Source organism: Ictalurus furcatus, chromosome 19, assembly GCF_023375685.1.
Source record: "Ictalurus furcatus strain D&B chromosome 19, Billie_1.0, whole genome shotgun sequence".
In the NCBI taxonomy this organism is placed as follows: domain Eukaryota; kingdom Metazoa; phylum Chordata; class Actinopteri; order Siluriformes; family Ictaluridae; genus Ictalurus; species Ictalurus furcatus.
Window position 1 is genome coordinate 9,092,643 of NC_071273.1, and position 21,196 is coordinate 9,113,838.

The window sequence follows — 21,196 nt, forward strand, 5'->3', positions numbered from 1 at the left end:
TGTAACTTTGAGAATACATTTTAACAATCTGAAAGAAATAATAATAAAAAAAAAAATGCAGAGGAATAATCGGCAGCGAAAACCGATTTGCAGATAAACAGTCAAAATCGATATCATCAACAAATTATACCAAGCATAGTAGAGTTGTACAAAACCAAAAAATAACGGTGATATTCTCAATTGCACACACACAAACCTCAAATTAATACATGGAATGGGGGTTTAGTGTCAGCATGTCATTTGAATCAGAATGCTCAGATCTTTATCTTTTTGCACACAAGAGACACTATGAAGCGCTAACCTGAATGCACAATGAGTCGTGGGCACATGGGCACTGGGGTTCACAGACACAGACACCTCTTTTCATGTTTAAGGTGATAAACACACCAGATGTGATTCTTGGTTTGATTCATTTCGTTCACCATTTTGCTTAATTACATCTGGCTTATTTGAGTATAAAATGTAACATATTGACATCTAGAGGTGTTAAACAGCTTAGAACATGGCACCTTTTGCTTGACCCCACCCATTTTTTCAAGTCATCAAAAACATTGGAACATGTGACTGATAAGTGTTTCCTGCTGCCCAGGTGTGCCCTGTTAAATTGCTTGTTTAAAGAATGAATAGCTCTGAATGTCTACTCTTGGTTTGAGCCATAGGTTTCACCTGTGAAGACTGCAATTGTTGTTAAGGTTAAACCAACATGAAGAGCAGAGAGCTGTCTATGGGAGAAAAGCGGGGAAATCTATCAGAGCACAAACTTTGGGTCCTGGACAAAACACCATGTACCACCTACCTAAACATTGTTGCGGACCAAGTACACCCCTACATGGCAACGGAATTCCCTAATGTCAGTGTCCTCTTTCAGCAGAATAATGCATCCTGCAACACTGCAAAAATTCTTCAGGGATGATTTGAGGAGCATGACAAAAGAACCCAAGGTGTTGACACGGCCTCCAAATGACCCAACTCTCAATCCGATCGAGCATCTGTGAGATGTGCTGGACAAACAAGTCCAATCTATGGAGACCCCACCTCACAACTTACAGGACTTCAAGGATCTGCTGCTAACGTCTTGGCGCCCGATACCACAGCACACCTTCAGAGGTCTTGTGTAGTCTGTGTTTTAATGTTATGGCTGATTGGTGTATATTCATAACCAGAGATCACAAAGTTCATTAACTCTGATAGCATTCTCACAATGTTTAATCTTTAACCATGAGAGTCACATCCCCACCCTCTGCCAAAAGGTTAACCAGCTATTTGATCATTATTATTGAAGTTCCGGCTACACTGCTCCTTCCCTTCGCCTTCATAATCGTGTTAAAATGAGATCTCGGATCACGTACTCTGCTGCCGACCCGCCTTTATACGCCAAGATTACTGCAGTTTTTCCTCATATGTATCAGATCCTACAGTCCAAAACTCAGCAGTTTACCAATACTGCTTTACACCCACACTGTATTACAAAATCTTTACTCACCATAAAGGAACTTTCAGTTCAAAACCCCCCTTCTTGTTTATAAACTAGATCTTCCTGTTAGATCTCGGATCTTCCTGTTCAGCTTTGCCTACTGTTTGTCCATCTTATCCTCTTGGTTTTAGGCTTTTTCTCTAGTGGAACAAAGAGTTTGGAGCTCCCACTACATGTTGAAGATTTGGATAAAAGGAATACCTCAGCAGGTTTTTAACCTGGTCTCTATTCACCACACTGTGATAAGAACTGGAACACTTCCTAGAAGGCCTGTGCCATATCGCATCGCCCATGATATACTGGTACAATTCCTCCCCGTGATAAGAATTTGTCATCCCACAATATTGAGGATATAGTTGATGACGTGTTTACACGCCGCAACGTGGGCATCTCACACGTAGAAGGAGAACAAGCATGGCGGAAAGCAAAGTCCCAACCCTAGACTAGGACGAAGAATTTATTCCCCCAAATAATGAGCTTCCTCCGTAATATGGAAGTGGCTCGGGATACAGAAGATCAGATGCGAATCAAACGTGCGTGATTTGTAATGTGTGTCGAAAACTCGTATCAACAAAACGGTGGAAACACATCAAATTTGTTTCACCGCCTCAAGCAAAAAAAACTAAACAAAACACAGTCGAGAACCTGCCAAAAAGTAATGTAAAGAAAGGGATGGCCAAAAAGATAGTGCTGAATCTTACTATTTTCATATCGCATTTTATATCGTTACTTCAAGAAATATTGTGATATATATATTGTGATATATCGCCCAACCCTACCTCCTAGTACTCAAGCCCATCCTATCAGAAGCTCATCGGTTCAAAACTCACTTATAACGGAATACGATTTTGGAATTTTGTCAGTAAGGGTGGACAAATCAGTAACCCGGTGTCCCTCGGAAAAGCAGATCTCGTGTCCTGGCTATCAGCTTTTTTCTTTTCATTAACTCGTAGCTGTCTGATGGACAAGTCGGTTCAACAACCCGAAAAATGATAAACAAAACTACTGCCTACTAACTTTGACTAAACAAAATGTTTTAATTGGTGCGTAGTTTATAACATCGTAGAATGATTTTCCGTCAAATAACTCTCCATCTTATGCTGCATACTTGTCCGTTCCTCGGAAAGTGGGAAGTCGGAGCTCAAATTAGGTCATTTTTCCGACCTGCACACATATGAGCTCCAAAGTGGGGAAGAAACATGGACGCCTCCGTGTTCGTCTTTAGTTAGCAACAAGCTAGCCAGCTAACGGTGATTAGTGAGGTATATCTTCCTCCTCAAAACTGCGAACTGTATAGTCAGGGTTATAGATTTAACGAGCGGATACGTATGTATGTTACTGATCTAAAGCAAATACGGTATAACTCATCTAAAGGGAAAAAGTTGCTGTATTTACTGCTGATGCTGTGAGCAGCCATGTTGATTTGACGTCACTGGCTGAACTCGGAGTTGAGGAGAACATCCAGTGTTCCCGAGTAGGAAGTCCGACTTGAAGTCAAGTCAGGAATTACAAGTTATTACTTGTAATTACTAGACGCAGTCACCTCATGGTTTAACATCAGTACTGCTTATCCTACACAGGGCTGCAGGGAGCCTTGGGGGCACAAGACGGGGAAACCCTGGACGGGATGTCGGCCCCACACACCCATTCCATTCACACACTACAGACAATTTAAAGATGCCATGCATGTCTTTGGACTGGGGAAGGAAACCAGAGTACTGAAGACACCCCCGAAGCACGGGGAGAACATGTAGACTCTGCACACCTAGCGGTGGCGGGAATCGAACCCCAAAGATGCCAGCAAGACTACAATAACGTTTACACGCAATGAAGAAGGACAGAAGACCAGATCTCACAGCTGAAACATTCACCAAAGACCACAAGAGTCTCTTGCTGACTTCTTGCGATACATTAAGAACTGTCTGCAGTCTGTATTTATGCACTAGCTAACTATACACTTTAGCCTAATCAGTTAGGCTACTGAGTAAACAAAAACACAGGCCCTGCACTCTGACCCCAATCTCCTAACATGCTGGGATATGTGAAGAAAAAAAGAATTTCACTGTGCTGTAATGTATATGTGACCAATAAAGACTCTATCATTATTATCATCATCAAAAGATAACGTATTAGACCAAGCACGTTAATATCCTGCGTTTTGCCTTGCAGCTAGAACTACAGTCCGATCTGTGCGCCAATCAGAATCGAGCTGAGGTATAAAGAACGATATTATTTACCTACTAGCAACCCAGAAGTCAAACACATTCTCCTAAAAGTATAACTGGGATTATGCTGATGAAGCTTCGCATCGCGTATAAATCATATGATCGTGATCGTTCGCTTAGTCCGCATTCAAGTTAATATTCCACTAGCGCTGCACAATATGCTATATTTAGATTATACTGCTACACACGATGACTTCAACTCGCCGTGCAACATATTTAAAGGTTGCACAATTCTGTTCAAAGTGATTACGTCTGCTGGATCATGAGGATGCTGTGATTCACAGAAACACTCATCTGGGATGTCTGAGACGATCACAGCTCACAGTTGAACAGTCCAAGGCGTCGCTGCAACAAACATTTCAGCTTTCTGCAAGATCAGTATTAGAGAAGCCAACATCAGCAGCAGGAACAGTTAACACCTGACACTGTTGCGTTGCGGATTACGTTTCCCCAGCAGGAAGACCGTGCTGAAGGAGTTTATTGAATAAATTAACTTTTAAAAGCCTGATGTATTGAATAGTGATGGCGATGGTTTGTGCAACGTGACACAGCTTTAAGCTGCATCCAGTAAGAGTGGTGAGTCTGATATTCTATCTATGAACTAACGAATAAATAAGGTAACGACAATCGCAGCTGGTTTTATTCCACCAATTTAGGAACAAAATATGCTGATTAGAGACGAAACAATACTACTTTTTCTCTTCTCAATACTACTGAAACACCGAGCATCAGCCGATACCGATACCGATCTGATCTTTTTTTTTTTGTAACTACTAAGCTTTCGAATGGATTTTTAACTGAAGCACTTCACAGTTCAGCTCTCACACAAAACTCACTTCAATTGTAAATAGAATTAATTTTTTAAATAAATGTATTAAATGGAGTATTGCAAAATCAAACATTTTTGGCTGCAACCACCACAAAAGAAACTCGCTGAAATCTGTTCATTAAGGCTGATTTAACTATTTAAGGTGTAAGTGGGAATTAAGTTGTAATGACAGTAAGTGGTCTGCGAAATCAGATGTTTCCAAACAGGAAAAAGACACAACATGTACAGTGGCGCTTAATAGTCTGTGAAAGTAGAATTTTCTATACATCTGCATAAATATGAGCTAAAACATCATCAGATTTTCACACAAGTCCTAAACGTAGACAAAGAGAACCCAATTAAACAAATGAGACAAAAATGTTATACTTGGTCATTAAATTTATTGAGGAAAAGGATCCAGTATTACATTTCTGTGAGGGGCAAAAGTATGCGAAGCTCTAGGATTAGGAGTTCATTTGAAGGTGAAATTAGAGTCAGGTGTTTTCATGAAGTGGGATGGCAATCAGGTGTGAGTGAGCACCCCGTTTTATTTAAAGAACAGGGATCTGTCAGAGTCTGATCTTCACAACATGTTTGTGGGAGTGTATCACGGCACGAACAAAGGAGACTTCTGAGGACCTCAGAAAGAGTTGTTGATGCTCATCAGGCTGGAAAAGGTCACAAAATCATCTCTAAAGAGTTTCGACTCCACCAATGCACAGTCAGACAGATTGTGTACAAATGGAAAAAATTCAATTCCATTGTTACCCTCCCCAGGAGTGATCTAACAACAAAGACCAGTCCAAGAGCAAGACATGTAATAGTCCATGTGGTCACAAAGGAACCCAGGGTAACGTCTAAGCAACTACAGGCCTCTCTCAAATTGACTAATGTTAATGTTCATGAGTCCACCATCAGCAGAACACTGAACAACAGTGGTGTGCATGGCAGGGTTGCAGGGAGAGAGACACTGCTCTCTAAAAAGAACACTGCTGCTCTTCTGCAGTTTGCTAAAGATCACGTGGACAAGCCAGAAGTCTACTGGAACAATATTTTATGAATAGATGAGACCAAAATAGAACGTTTGGTTTAATGAGAAGCATTATGTTTGGAGAAAGTAAAACACTGCATTCCAGCATAAGAACCTTATCCCATCTGTGAAACATGGTGATGGTAGTATCATGGTTTGCGTCTGTTTTGCTGCATCTGGGACAGGACGACTCGACATCATTGATGGAACAATGAATTCTGAAGTATATCAGCGATTTCTAAAGGAAAATGTCAGGACATCTGTCCATAAAGTGAATATCAAGAGAAAGTGGGTCATGCAGCAAAACAACGACCCTAAACACACACAAAAGAACGGTTAAAGAAGAATAAAGTTCATGTTTTGGAACGGCCTAGTCAAATCCTGACCTTAATCCAATAGAAATGTTGTGGAAGGACCTGAAGCAAGCAGTTCATGTGAAGAAACCCACCAACATCCCAGAGCTGAAGCTGTTCTGTACTGAGGAATGGACTCCAAGCCGGCGTGCAGGACTGATCAACAGTTACCAGACATGTTTTAATTGCAGTTATTGCTGCACAAGGGGGTCACACCAGATACTGAAAGCAAAGGTTCACATACTTTTGCCCCTCACAGATATGTAATACTGGATCATTTTCCTCAATAAACAAATGACAGAGCATAATACGTTTGTCTAATTTGTTTAATTGGGTTCTCTTTATCTACGTTTAGGACTTGTGTGAAAATCTGAGGATGTTTTAGGTCATATTTATGCAGAAATATAGGAAATTCTGAAGGGTTCTCAAGCATTCAAGGACCACTGTAGATGATGTGTACTTTTTACAGTGTTGAAGAAAACCTACTTGTTAAATTATACTTTTTACTTCAGCTTTTATTTATTTTTATTTTTTTTAAAAGAGAGAATAATCCTTGATGCCATGTAAACCCTACTTTAAAAAAACATGCTTGGTTAAATTGACTAAGATTTGATAAATTGGTAACAATTTCCACAACATTTCCAGGGTTTTTTTTTTTCCTTCAGTCCATAAACGCTGATTATAATCAAATCCTAGTAACTATCTTTAGCTCAGTTTATCAAAATCCTGTGGTCAATTGTGTTTAAATAATTAAGGACAGGCAAAAAAAAACCAAAAAAAAAAACCCCATTATTTAAATCTGATTAATCTGCAGCTGTAACGGAGAGAGCATTTACATTTGCATTGCTGTTTCCTGTTGAGGCGAGTGACGACCCGAGCTCCTCACAGCTACATGCGATACCCTGCGATACTTGTCATTTTTGCATATTTCTATAACTAGGGCTAGCAGTCTTAAAAAGTCCCCACTGCTCCTGTCACTTTTTTAGTGTTGAATTAGACAAACTCATTAAAGGTAAACAAGGGTGTTATAGTTATGTTTAAAGTTGTAATGTCAAATGGTTAACGAGCACGTGGTGTCCGTTATTAATACATGAAATTTGCTAAAATCATTGACGGATTATGGAAACCCGTTTCCGCCAAGAGGGAAAAAAAAAATGTTTAAAAAGGTCATTGTGACTTTATAAATCAGAATTCGTCTCCGAATTCGGAGATATAAAAGTTGCAATTACCTTTTCAATTTTTTCTCTCTCTCTGTGGCAGAAACGGGCTTCCATAGCCCTTTCCAAACCGCGGTGGTACAAGAGGAATAAATCACATGTTTTCAGAGAAAAGGAAAAAATAAATAAATAAAGCAATCCTTCTTCTGCATCACACCACTCCGTCGTGGATTATGTCCCTCAGCGGTGGAATGAATTTCCGACCTCAATCCAGACGGAAGAATCCGTCAGTACTGTACACTACAGCACGGCTAAAGACCCACCTCTTCTGTGAACACTTAACTAACCCCTAGTCCCCTGGTCCCCCTTTTAAATCTGCACTTCCACTTCTACTCTGTACTTGTATTGTTCTCTGCTTGAATTTCCTCGTTCGATGTATTTTCCTGCAACAGCACACCCCGATGTGTTTTATTCCTGATGTAAGCGCTTTCAAAAAAAGAGCTTATAAATCTTGCACGGTAGCACTACTTGTATTGTTCTCCGCTTGATATATCGCTTTGCTTGTATTTCCTCATTTGTAAGTCGCTTTGGATAAAAGCTTCTGCTAAAGGAATGAATGTAAATGTTTACCATGTGACACACTGTATCAGTATCGCAATACTACTGACTCATATCACGGTATAACAGTTACCTAATGATATATTGGCTTGGTAACATGAGGAGATCCTGGATGTGATCCTGAGCTGAATCTGTGTCACGTGACCTAACGCATCTCATCTGCTGATTTAATGAGTCTTTCATGAGATTAAAATGGGCGTGTGTGTGTGTGATAGAGTAAGGAAACACGAAAAACGTGTAATTCAAGAGACACACTGGGGGAAATCTACGGATGATCCGTCTCCATGGAGATCATTAGTGATCAGTAATCGGTCTCCATGGAGATCAGTATTTCTTGTAGCAATCCCCCCTGCTTGGACTCCACGGAGTCGCCCATCCACGCCACGTCTGATCACTGTGTGTCCGGTATATCAGACAGAGCACCGCCCCACTCACAGCGTCAACTCGCACTTTAAAAAAAAACAAACCTCCCCGAAAGCACAACAACTAGATCACCAATAAACAATAAACAAACGAGTCCAAACACTCACCTCGAACACGACCTCTTCGTCTAAATCCTCAGTCATAGCTCTCCGCCATAAGCCTCCAACTCCGAGCGCGCATGCTGGGATTGTAGTCGATACGAATTAACGGCCTGACTTGACTTGTGGACGAACTGCGCAAAGCCGACTGATACGTGCACACTACATTTCCCATGATGCTTCACTGATCGAGATATGACGAGTAAAAAAAACCCCCAACAAAACAGCACACACATACAAACAGACAGCTCCAGCGCGCCCCTAGCGGCTGACTGTAAAATCTCCACGCGTTCAAAATGTGTCGTTGTGTGAGTGGGGGCTGGACACTGAATGGAGCCGAAGTGATTTCTCAACGAGAAAAAAGTTAGTTACCGGCCACATGGCGCTTTCTTAGGTAGTGTGTTTTCTTTCTTTCTTTTGTTTAACCTTTGTTATGGCGTTACAATGGGGTCTCGCATGGATAAACAACGACATTTGAAGGATTTTCCCTTAAAAAGCAGCTCATTCATGGAGCCGAAGGAGTGAAGGATCATGAGTACAGGTCAGTTTCCTGAGAACACTTAGGGAAAATATTCACACACAATATATATAAATATATATTCAAACAGGAACATTGTTTTTATTTTTAGAGTTGTGTTTGTTTTTATTTCCAGTAAGCGTGCTCTGAAGCTCCTCATTCGCTTTAACTCAAAACTCTTATGATGATGTTTTGGAGATAACTCAACCTAGACTTATTGTTATTCTTATTCTTATATAGTGTGCGTATATATAAGAATAGAACTTTCATGGATGCTGGAAAATCAGTGCACAGTAATGAGTAATAAAGGATAAAAACGGGTACGGTTTAGAAGTTTCTTACATTCCTAATGTAATGTAGAATGTTAGCTTGCTTTAAAACAGGGATTACTTTGGAAGGACAGACTCTTTGTTTCAGGATTTTCTTTAGTTTCCTTTCTCCACACTAATCCCAGCCTGTGCATTCACTTGATGTAAAAGCAGCAGGAGTCAGAAGGAGTCTCATGATAATTTTCCATAGCCAAAAAGTTTGGCCATCTCAGCACATCCGCCTGATGACTACACACACATACACACACACTTTCTGAGACTCAGACTCAGGATTTAGTACACACACACACACAGTCAGACTGAAGACCCCAGATTGCAGGTCCTCACCCCGTTTGCGTCCTCTTTAACACATTTTTTCAGTTCAGCAACTTTTAAGTTGAGATTCAGTCCGGATCAGGAATTTCGTCCGTGGAAATGAGTGCGAAATGCTTTTCCCAAACACCCCCCTCGCCTGCCTAAATCTAAAATGACAGACCCAAGTGGCCGAGTTGCTCTTCCTTACATTCGTTTTGGATCGCTGCCCTTCCTCAATGGAGCATAAACATGCGAAGCCAATAAACGCCGGAAATAAATCTAGTTTGTGCGTTTCATTCACTGTCCTCAAGTGAAGTCAAGTGGCTTTTTATTGTCATTTCAACCAGCTGGTACAGTACACAGTGCGACGTAACGAAACAACGTTCCTCCAGGACCACGGTGCTACATAAAACAACACACTGACCACATGAGACGACAGGACTAAATAAGACCTACACGTTTTTACATAAAGTGCACGTGTAAACGTGTGTTAACGACACAGGACGGTACAGTAACTACTAAAACGGGACAACGGGCACAGAAAGTGACAGTGTAGCACCGACCAGTACGCAGTTTTAGTGTGGAAGTGTCTGATATAACGGGTAGTGCACAAGAATAACCTCCCCAACTGTAGAGAGGACATTAAAGACTCGGTGTCCAGGACTTGAACCGCAGTCTGACATCAGTAAAGATTTTCACGATTTGAACAATATCTCGTCTTTGACTTGAGTATCACTACACTGAATTCTCTCACGCGTGCTTATCGTTATCGTTTCTTTTACAATAAGTAGTATGGCAGTACAAGTAGAAAGTTATCTTGTAGTGAGATATCTTCAACGTCCAGTGTTCGCTTCTGGAGCTAACGAGCAATGGGGGTCTCTCACCCAAAATCTTTTCCGTAAACCTCGTGCTCATGTCTTCGCCTACTTCAAGTCACGTCCTTAAGCTACGTAAGCTCATTTTAATGTGAATTAGTTTCTTTAAAAAATAGTCGTATGTGTTCATACTTTTAATTCAAAGTGGAGTAATGAGTTTTAAAAATAAATAAATAAATGAAGTGGTTCAGGTTGTCCAAGATGGCTGCCTCCATAACTTAACATACCCTGCAGAAGAATTGGGGGGGGGGGGGAGGGAACAATCATAGAATTTGTAATGGTTATAATTGGAATTATATTGGTTTTAATGGAAACTGTAATGGTCCCAGGGCACACAGTGGCTTAGTGGTTAGCACGTACACCTCACACCTCCAGGGTCGGGGGTTCGAGTCCCACCGTGGCCCTGTGTGTGCGGAGTTTGCATGTTCTCCCCGGGTACTCCGGTTTCCTCCCCCAGTCCAAAGACATGCATGGTAGGCTGAATGGCATGTCCAAAGTGTCCGTAGTGTATGAATGGGTGTGTGAGTGTGTATGTGATTGTGCCCTGCGATGGACTGGCACCCTGTCCAGGGTGTACCCCGCCTTGTGCCCGATGCTCCCTAGGATAGGCTCCAGGTTTCCCCGTGACCCTAAAAAGGATAAGCAGTATAGAAGATGGATGGATGTAATGGTTCCTAATGAGGTGTATGAATGGGTGTATGAATGGGTGTGTGAGTGTGTATGTGATTGACTGGCACCCTGTCCAGGGTGTACCCCGCCTTGTGCCTGATAAGCAGTATAGAAGATGGATGGATGTAATGGTTCCTAATGAGGTGTATGAATGGGTGTGTGAGAGTGTATGCGATGGACTGGCACCCTGTCCAGGGTGTACCCTGCCTTGTGCCCGATGCTCCCTAGGATAGGCTCCAGGTTTCCCCGTGACCCTAAAAAGGATAAGCAGTATAGAAGATGGATGGATGTAATGGTTCCTAATGAGGTTCCTGAATGGGTGTATGAATGAGTGTGTGAGTGTGTATGTGATTGTGCCCTGCGATGGACTGGCACCCTGTCCAGGGTGTACCCCGCCTTGTGCCCGATGCTCCCTAGGATAGGCTCCAGGTTTCCCTGTGACCCTAAAAAGGATAAGCAGTATAGAAGATGGATGGATGTAATGGTTCCTACTGGAATTTGTTCTCTACTGTTCAACTGGTAGCTCAGTGGATAAGACATTGGATTACTGATAGAAAGGTTGTGAGTTCAAATCTCCACCAAGCTGCCCTTAACCATCAACCCTTCATTTATATAAATGAGATACAAGTAAGTAGTTTGTTGCCTTCTATTGGTGGTGTGTTACGTCTAGTGGATATCATTAAAGCCCAATAATGGTAATGGTTTTAATGCTTACGAGCTGATAGTTTGTAATGGTATTTGTAGTGGAATCCATTAGAATGTCTGTATATTGTTTTGTTTTCCCAGCAAAGAGTGTAGTCTGCAGTTTGTTTACTGTTTACAGGAAGTCAAACTGTGCCCTTCACTACAAGTGGTTGGTGTGTAACATTACTGAAGGATAATGTATGATGCGGACAGTTACAGAAAAGACTTTGGGTGAGATATTATATTGAGTACTGACACTCACCGACACTTAACATGTCGGACTGTGCACTTGATTTGATCCGAGAGTGAAACTTAGACTTGACTTGAGATGTGAATCGACTCCAAGACGGCCGTAAGGGCTGGTGTAAGCGAGAGTTGTCGTATGTCTGGAATGTGGTTATTCAAGATTGAAAGTTTTTATTTGCCTCACAAACTTTTATAAACAGTATCTAACTTGCAGTGAAATGAATTTTCCCCAGGAAATATTATTTCCCCATCTTCTCACAAAATCTGCTGTGGAATCTGATTATTAGCTGTTGAATCAAGGGAGTTGGGACCGCTTAATCCCCCATCTATATTACATGGAGCTGAGCTTTTAAATATATATATATATAAACAGTCGACGTTACCTGACCGACATTACCCTGGTCAGGGTCACACCAGGAAGGAATACACCCTGGAAGTGATGCCAGTCCATTGCAGAGCACAATACACACACACATTCACACACGGGGTCAATCGGACATGGTGAGAACGTGCGGAAATCCACTTAAACGGTAACACGAGCTCATGATGGAGCTAGGAACACTGGAGCTGTGAGGCAGCGATGCTACTCACTACACCACTCTTCCCATCACGCACGTTCACTAAGACTGTCCCAATAGGATTTTGCGATCGCAGAACTGAGCGCAAAACTCGAGCATATTCGGAGAAGCTTACAATTTTTCGAAACCAGCGCAGATCTTTTGACGATTCGGGTCAAGACGCGTCATCACGACGAGCATTCAGCCGACGCCCTCCTCTTTTTACAGCTAAACGGTCTCATTTACCAACAGACATCACGGTGAAAGCCCGTGCAGAACTGCTGCGATTTCACCAAGTCTGTAATAAAAAAATAAAAAGCACAAAAAACTCCACAAGTCGCATCGAAGGTTTTGGAAAAAAGCCGCGGCGATGTCGAGCATTTTTGGCCGCAACAATCACAAATCCTGTAAGGACTGATAAGATCTGTTTTATCCCTTAGTGCTCACGCTTACTTTGTTAGGAATTGTCTTGAAGCCTTTTCTTTATTGTACATAGTGCTTTCCGAGCAGCACTTTACACTCACATGGCAGAAACGTGCAAGCTCTCGGACCATTTCTAATTTTAGCCATTTTAATTCCAAACACATAAACAGCAGAAACCTTCTGGGTACTAAAATTACAGTTCATTTGAGTGCAATAATGACTGTGTTCTTCACACCGCTGTACCTTCCTGGATTCCAGATTACACTTTATCTAGCTCGTTCAGTATCACACGCACCACTGAGGTTCAGTTGCGTGCCCAGTTACAAAAAAAACAAAAAGGGCAGCAGATTCCTTAACAGAAGATTGTGGAGATATCACAAACTGGCACAGAGCTCAAGCGATTCTTGTGGTATGATACTTTCACGTTAATCAGGCTGTGCAGGATTTTGCTGCGTTTATTATTGTGATTGTCTTTCACAGTGTTGGTAATTGAGACCTTTTAGCTGTTCGACGCACGTGAATCGAAGGGGGCTTTTACTGAATACCCGTTGTGATGATGTCACACGGCCCACATCGGCAGTAATTTTGAGAATACCCCAACGAAAACTGTAGAGTTCCCTCGATTTTGTATTCATTTTTGCGGTCGCGAAAGTGCACCGATTAATCCACGCGTTTTGTGTTATACTTTTAGTAGATTGCAACATCTGACTATTAAGGATTCACCGACCTGATTCTGAGTATTCAGTACTGTCTTGGATTGGAAATGCTGGAATGGCATTGAATGGGTACCTTTTTTATGCATGGCTTTAAAAGCATTCGATGTTCCTTGGCAACATCATACATCAAAAAAAATAAAAGGTCCCAGGGAATGTAGTGCAAAATATCATATTAAGAGCCACGATGAATTAATACGCGCAGAGCCGTGTGTGTGGTGTGGTTCTTAGACGTTGCCATTTTTAATCACGCTGTCTGCTACACGTAGCACCAGACAAACGGATGTGTAAGTAGGGCATGGCTATGTGCTGGTTGGTTCTCTGTCTTGTCTGTTCTGGGCGCATTCAAAGCACGACAAGACACGAACAAATCACTTTCCGTGATTACACAAAGGTGAGAATCGTCACGCGTTACCTGCCGGTTCGACCTGCGTCCTCTCTGTCCACGCCGCCACTGCAGCAGTTTTTGTTCTGTACTGTGCTGGACTGTACTTCTTTCACTGTTCATCTCTTCATATTCCTGATTCTTTCGCTCATGTATGACTTTTGTGTATAGAAAAACACAGCATTGAGGTGCTTTGCGACACGTGAACCCATTGGAGCGTGTTAAAAAGCAAATAAAAAGTTTTCTTTTAAAAAGTAGGCGATTGTGAGATCAACAGCCTACTGAACCTTACTTGTACGCTGGGCAACCATGATTTGAAAAACTGGTAATCAGAAGTAATCTGCTTGTCCCGAGAGCCCGGGCTAGAGATTTGTCCATCCGTATGATTGACGGCGCTCTGTACGAGACTCGCAGTCTGCCACGCCACTCAAGCAGAACTACAGATGACAGTACAAGCAAGAGGGGAAGTGGGATTTTTTTTAAACAAAGTTGTCTCTCATGCCATGTTCGTGAAATGTACTAACTCTATCCCATGTGCGTGCGTCTATAGGTATGAAGAAGCCGCCGGTCGCCCCCAAACCCAGACTGTTGGCATCTCAGAAGCCAGCCCCTCCTCCAATCGCACCTAAACCTGAGATCCTTCTTCCCTCTCCATCTCCGTCTGCGCCAAAACGGGGGAAACCTGCTCTAGCCCCTAAACCATGCCTGGACAAAATCAGCCCCAAAGCTGTCCAGTCATCCCTCTCTATCGGCACCGGCAAATCTGAGGGCGTCCCCGCGTCCAAAAACGGGGGCCTCTCGCATTACATCATACCACCCAAGTCACACCATATGGGCAACTGCAAAACGAGGGGATCTGAGGAGACGATCGAAACAACCGAATATGATGTAGAAAAAAAGCGAGGCAGTCCAGTAGAAGAGCCCGGCTGCAACAGCACAAAGGACCGAGTGACTTTACTCAGACAAGATGTGCAAAACCACATTCCCGCACACTCCCCAAACACTCTTCCAGATGCAAAGGATGATGCACATGCAGCTGTGCTCGTCAAGGATCACATACACACACAACCAGAGTTACACACTGCAACAGATGAAACTTTCCTGAAACGAGAACGACTTCCCGAGCAGACTTCACACACACACTGTTTAACCACTGATGACACACATACCAATGTTTCTGTGCCTTCACCCCCCAGTAAGCCACTTCCTGTGCCTCAGCCTCGGCGTCCACGAAGAAATGTGCTTCTCCGGCAGAAGGTGGTGGTGGAGTATCCAGCCGAAACAGAGACGCACCCCCCCGCGACCCTTCAGACACAGGTGACACACTCAGAAGACCGACATTCTTCACCGGAAGTTCCAGAGGACGCTTTATCATCCAGCAGTTCTCTTGCAAACACTTCTCCAGACTCACATACAGGCTCCGCCCACATTACAGACTCCACCCACAACAGAGACTCTACCTGTAATACACACAACGGTGGTAGTGTGACCCACCCAGAGACCGCCTGCTATTCCGAACCAGCCACTAGTGAAACATCTGTTTCCATAGAGGAGGAGGAGCAACAGCCACCAGCCCCGCCCCCTCGACAAAAGTCCCTCCTACAAAACGACAATCACGGTTACAAAACCTCATCTTCCCTGGATAATCTGCTTCTTACGGAGCATGCAGACTCTGAGAGATTTGATGAGAAGCTTGACAAGGAAGAGGAGGAGGAGGACGACGAAGATGAAGACGGCGCATACGGCGATTTTGCTCGTTGTCCATTCACCAGGAGTTTACCCAAACAAATTCGACTCAACCGCAGCCCTCGGGTGGCACCTGTAACCAAGACGTCTTCAGCCGAGGAGAGCTCGCCAAAGATCGTTCCCAAGAAGCCGCAGAGACACAGTCTACCTGCATCTGCACTGTTGAGGAAGCAAAACACGTCACCGCAAACACCCGTTCCAGCCCCGGCCCCTGTTTTTGGAGCCCTTCCCGCCCCTCCCAACGAGAAACCCTCCTCATGGCGCATCACTTTCTCAGGAATCCCTCTTTTTGGTAAGCAGCTATCTCAAAGTGCTAACCAATCGCAAACCAGCGATGGAAAGAGGCTGGGGTCAGTGCTGGTCAAGCAGAGAGCGAGGTCGTTCTCCTCGGCTGATCTCCTTCGTGTGGACTCGGGTGTTGGTGTACAGAAACACCGCAGCCTGAAGAAACTTCTCGAAGTGCGCGTCAAGCTGTTTCCGAAGCTGATGCGCGGTGGGACGTCTCTGGACTCCACTAGCACGGATACAGAGTGTGACGCACACATTGAGGTCACACCCACCGGTGAGGAGGTCGCTCAGCATGATGGAGAAGGTGATTGTGGAGTAGAATATGAAAATGTTCCCCTCTATGAGGAGATTCCTGAGTACATGAACCTGCCCTGGGTCTATTCCACTCAGAATACGGATAGCGGAGTGTATGAAGCGCAGGAACCGTATGAATTGAGCAGGTAAGAGGCTTTACGTGATTGGTTTGAAAGATCAGCTTCTCCCAATTCAGAGGTGTCTAGTCAGATTAAGTATTTTTCTAAAAACCTGATTGATCTTTTTCTTTTTTTTTTCTTTATATTTCTGTTTAAACCTAGCAGGTTTTTTTTTTTAAATCCCTTGTGTGTCCTTGTGTTATACCACAAACAAACAAAACCCTTATTTATGCACACAATATGTTGTCATAACACTTGTGATTTCCATACATTGTACTTTCCAAGTAAAAAAAAAAAAAAAAGTGGGTAGGTTGGGCGTATACATCTATATAAACTAATATTCAGAAGCCCAGACTCTCCTGATGACCTCGGGAAAAAACAAACAAACCAGTGACGTCAATATATCTGTGTCCATCTGAAGGAAGAGTCAACTCCCATGTATCAAAGGGTGGCATGATTCAATTGATTTCAACTCCATTAACTTTGTATAGTGCTTAGACAAAAGAGGCAGGAACAAGGGAGAACTGCCTGAGATAACATTAGGCAGAAATCTTGAGAGGAACCAGACTATTCATAAACAGCCGGAGATGTTAGCAACACTATTTGACATAGATGGTTAGCCTCCTGAGTACTAATTAGGAAGTCCCATAGCTGGAGGACTCGTTATTCACCTTTTGACCAAAGCAGATGCGTCGGATCATAAAAGACCAAAAGTTCACTCAGGAACCCAGGACCCAGAAATGCTACTCCTTGGTTACTGAAGATGAATGAATGAAGGAAATGATTTACAATATGATACATTGTGTATTTTATGAAAAAAGATTCCTATTTAATACAATTATTATGAAAGCTCTGTGCTGCCAGGCATGAAGTAAAAAAAAAAAAAAATCTCATCAATGTCTCATTATGTAGAGAAAAGATCATGTTGTTATGAGAAATACATTGTGTTATTTTGAGAAAAACATCACGTTATTACGAGAAAAACAAACCCATCGTGTTATTTTGCCAAATATCGCTTTACTAGGAGGAAATAGAACGTAATTTATGAGAAAAACATGACGTAATGACAGTACCATTAACCGTGACATTAAAATCCAGTTGTGGTCTAAGCCAAGCATGACGTGAAAATTCACCAATTCTAGAACTTCACCTATGAAACGGTAACCAGGCTAGATCGTAAAAATAAGATCAGTTTACGCAACATTTAATCTGAGCATCGTGATCTTTAAAGAAATAATGACGCAGTGTTTTTCTGGCCATAATGCAACGCGTTTTTCTCGCAATATAATCATTTTTTCATGTATTGATTATTTTTTGATATTATTTTATTTATACAGTGCTTTTGTAAATTATACCATCACACAGAACATATAACGGCACACACATTAAAACTGACCCAATGACTATTATATCAGATTGGATAGTTCAGGAGATGGTATTCAGGTGTGTAATAATTAGAGTTCAGGGATCTTGAAGCCTTTTTGTTTTTTGTTTTGTTTTAAAGCTGAATCACTGATAGAACACGGTTGTGTAGTATTTCACATTGCAGAAATGAGTTGGTCCTGAGTGGGTGTGTACAAGCTTACCACGGGTGACTCCCAAAATCCCGAACTCTTTATGTGGTTAGATGAACTCTTTGATATTTCATGAATGCAGGCTCTAAATAAGTTTGAAATGGACATATTTTTTTAATATGCGACATGAAAGCTGGTACCGGAATGGCATTTCCTGAACGAATTAGCCTTACGTTTCGAACTTAAATGAAATGTTTAGCTCTCATACAGTATATCTAACACTGTGTAAGCAAGCAGCTTTACCCTCAGTAACCTGCTGAGCCAAAACCACTACAAAAGCGAGACTGCCATCAATTTGTTTATTACAGAAGACCGAGAGCTGAAACAGCGACTTTTAATGGTCCACTCTTGGAGATCAGGCTGACTCGCTTTCCTGTGGGTTATTTTCAGTGGCCAGAGCAGGAAATATCTGGAGAGGAGAGAGGGCAGAGCTTCTGGAAAATAATCTCTCTCGCTCTCCGTCTCTCTCTCTCTCTCTCTCTCTCTCTCTCTCTCTCTCTCGCCATCATGTTTTCTCTCGTTTCCGTTATCAATACAATAGTCACGTCACGAATCTTGACGATTTGAATTCAAGCTCAACTGGTCAGTGTTGCAGAGTTGCATGGCCTGTATTTGCATACCGAAACACGATTGGCTGTTAAATTTTATGACACAACAACCTCTCCTCTGTTCTGTACTGTGTTCAATGCTAACTCGGATTTTCCAGTGAGATATCTTTTTTTTTTTTTTTTTTTTTTTTTTTTTTTTTTTTTTTTTTTTAAGCATTACCTGTTTTAGCAGAGAGCAAAAAAAAAACAAACCACAGCTGGTGACCATTTTCATTCGGATTTCATTTGAACACTCGTTTATAAAGTAGCATTATTGTTTTTCTTAGCGCCTTGAGTGTGTGTTTTGAAATCTCGCACGTTTTCGCGTCTGAGCTTAACAAACAGAAAACGATCTACATTTTGTACTTGCAGTCTGAGAGAGTCAGTTTGTTATTATTCAAGTGGCTGGTCTTTAGGTAATGCAAGTCAGGCATCGTCGGGTAATTTCATTTGTGTGTGTGTGTGTGTGTGTCTTGTTTTACGCTCAAAAGCTCATTCTGAAGGAAATGTTCATTACATATTGACGGGGATTTTAGTTGCATTTTGCATCTTGTATGGCAGTTAAATATACTAGATTTACTGTATTTGAACTCTGTGTGTGTGTGTGTGTGTGTGTGTGTGTGTGTTGTCTCTCTGGCGTCCCTTTACAGGCTGAGTTTATATAAGCTGCCTGAGGCAGTAAACAAGAGGAGCTCTGTCTGCCTGCAGCGGGAGACAGAATGAGAGAAAGCGAGGGGGAGTGAGGGAAAGAAAAGGGGAGAGGGAGAGAAGGGGTAGAGAGGTGTAAAAGGAGAATAGGGAGAGACCGAGTTGGTGTGAGTGTGAGAAATTAGTCCTTCAACCCTTTAAAAACGGGACTACTTATTCTAATCCGATAACACCCACACACACAAACAAAAAAAATTCACAACATGGCTGTGTGAGATTGAAATTGGAATATATTCTCAAATAAAGCGTCAACACTGATGAGTTTTCAGACAGGGTTTGTATTCTGGACGCGTGTTTCTAACACAGCACTAATACTCAATTCAGTTATCAAGAGCGAGCGTTTTATTTCTCTTAGGCGATGCTTTCGCGTGTGTGTGTGTGTGTTAGGCATTAGGGGTGTATTGTATCACATGGCATTTTCATGATAAGCAATATGTATAACAATAATTAAGTTTAAAAGTGTAACACTAAAAAGAATTCACTTGTTTGCCTTTAATTCGTTAATTTTGTCCTTTGGCTGTGGTTGAAATGAAATTCAGAGTACGTTGAAACTTCATAGTCTGGTAGCAGCTCGTTCGTTTAGCCAGGAGTGTCTGTGGGGATTTTATTGTTTGTTCTTGATTTTAGGATCGATTGTAGATTTTCTTTCTTTTGTTTTTATATCATATTTTATATAGTTTATTATTGCATATTAATCCTACTTATTCTATTCACTGTGTTTATCATGTCGATGTCTAACCTTCTACTGTTGCTGAAGAATGCTGTACAGTAATGCTTGAGGCAGCGCTGCAGTGCTGTATAGCCTGTATTTACATATTGGAATTGCATAAGATCCTGTATTTAGGGGGTTTTCACACCGGGCACGGTTGCTGCGGTCCGAATCCGAGCGCTGTTGTCCCTCAAAAGACCACCTAGTGACCAGTGTTGCCAGATCCTCAGATTTCACCATCCTTTTGAACTGTCCACTGGCAGCTCGTCCATAAGGAGCCCCACCATTTATTTGCCTTTTAAATAATCTTCATAAAATCCTCTTCCACAACTCCGTTAAATACCATCGATCTCTTTTGAGTGAATTACAGATTAAAAACAATCGCTACTGGACAAATATAAGCTGATATTCCATTTGTTTTACTCACATTTCTAGATGTTGCGCAGTCGCGGGGCAGAGCACTCGCTGCCCCGTCCTGCTTCCATAGAGTAATTATTGCACCTCATCATAAAAAACCAAAACAAAACGAGCACTAACAGACGGGGAAGGTATACGCTCTGCTTTTCATAGGAGGAGGAGTGTACGAGACAGTTAATGACAGGGTTGCCAGATTGAGCATGTTTAAAACAACTCTACAGGCACCAAGATCTTGTTTTATAGCAAATATTTGGCATGATATATATAATAAACTGTCACTAAAAAGCAAAGTCTAAGTGCAGACAGTGTGTCTGTGATGTACAGAACTATTTCTAAGATTGGGAGAGGGAAAAGGGGGATTTATGGATTGGTTAATGTCTGTACATTAGAAATACGTGAGAAACAAGTATTTCACATGCTGAGAAAGTCTCCGAGAGAGAAAACGTCACTCTTTTTCAATTCCCAAAATGTTCTGGGTTGGTGTCAGGTTAATATTACCTCAAAAACAAGCTACTAGACTGGATGACTGGATGGTGTCGACTCTCAACCGCATGTTACAGGGGTGCTCTAAGCGTTCAGTAGCTAGTAATGTAGCAGCATAAGTCAAGTATGATAGCCTCTTGACTTAACTTTGTCTCAGGCTTTGAGATTCATTTTTGCCTGCCTCACCAAAAACTATAGTCACGAGCCACTGCTGGTCCAGTCGCTGCCGATAGACATAACAGGTTGATTTTATTTTCTTTCTTTGTCTTTGTTTTGAATCGGTCTGGGCGATCTGACGATTATTATATCGATATGGTCACAATGCACTTTTCTGAGATATTTTCTGGGTATTGTGATATCTTGTCATTTTATGAATGCAAACCAACTGGAAGC

At 42.1% G+C, this 21,196-nt stretch overlaps 2 protein-coding genes across 3 annotated transcripts in view; one reads left to right on the forward strand and one right to left on the reverse strand.

Annotated features, from left to right (window-relative positions):
• Positions 1-8,368, reverse strand: part of vezt (vezatin, adherens junctions transmembrane protein) — a 34,008-nt gene extending 25,640 nt beyond the window's left edge. For both annotated transcript variants that reach the window (XM_053650357.1, XM_053650356.1), the window contains exon 1: positions 8,196-8,368. In XM_053650357.1, coding sequence (XP_053506332.1) covers positions 8,196-8,231 — 36 coding nt within the window. In that variant the 5' untranslated portion in view covers positions 8,232-8,368. The remainder of the gene's footprint in view (positions 1-8,195) is intronic.
• Positions 8,369-8,637: 269 nt separating this feature from the next.
• fgd6 (FYVE, RhoGEF and PH domain containing 6) overlaps positions 8,638-21,196 on the forward strand; it is a 45,507-nt gene continuing 32,948 nt past the window's right edge. Inside the window, exons 1-2 of the mRNA XM_053650355.1 lie at positions 8,638-8,727; positions 14,429-16,352. Coding sequence (XP_053506330.1) covers positions 8,718-8,727; positions 14,429-16,352 — 1,934 coding nt within the window. The 5' untranslated portion in view covers positions 8,638-8,717. The remainder of the gene's footprint in view (positions 8,728-14,428; positions 16,353-21,196) is intronic.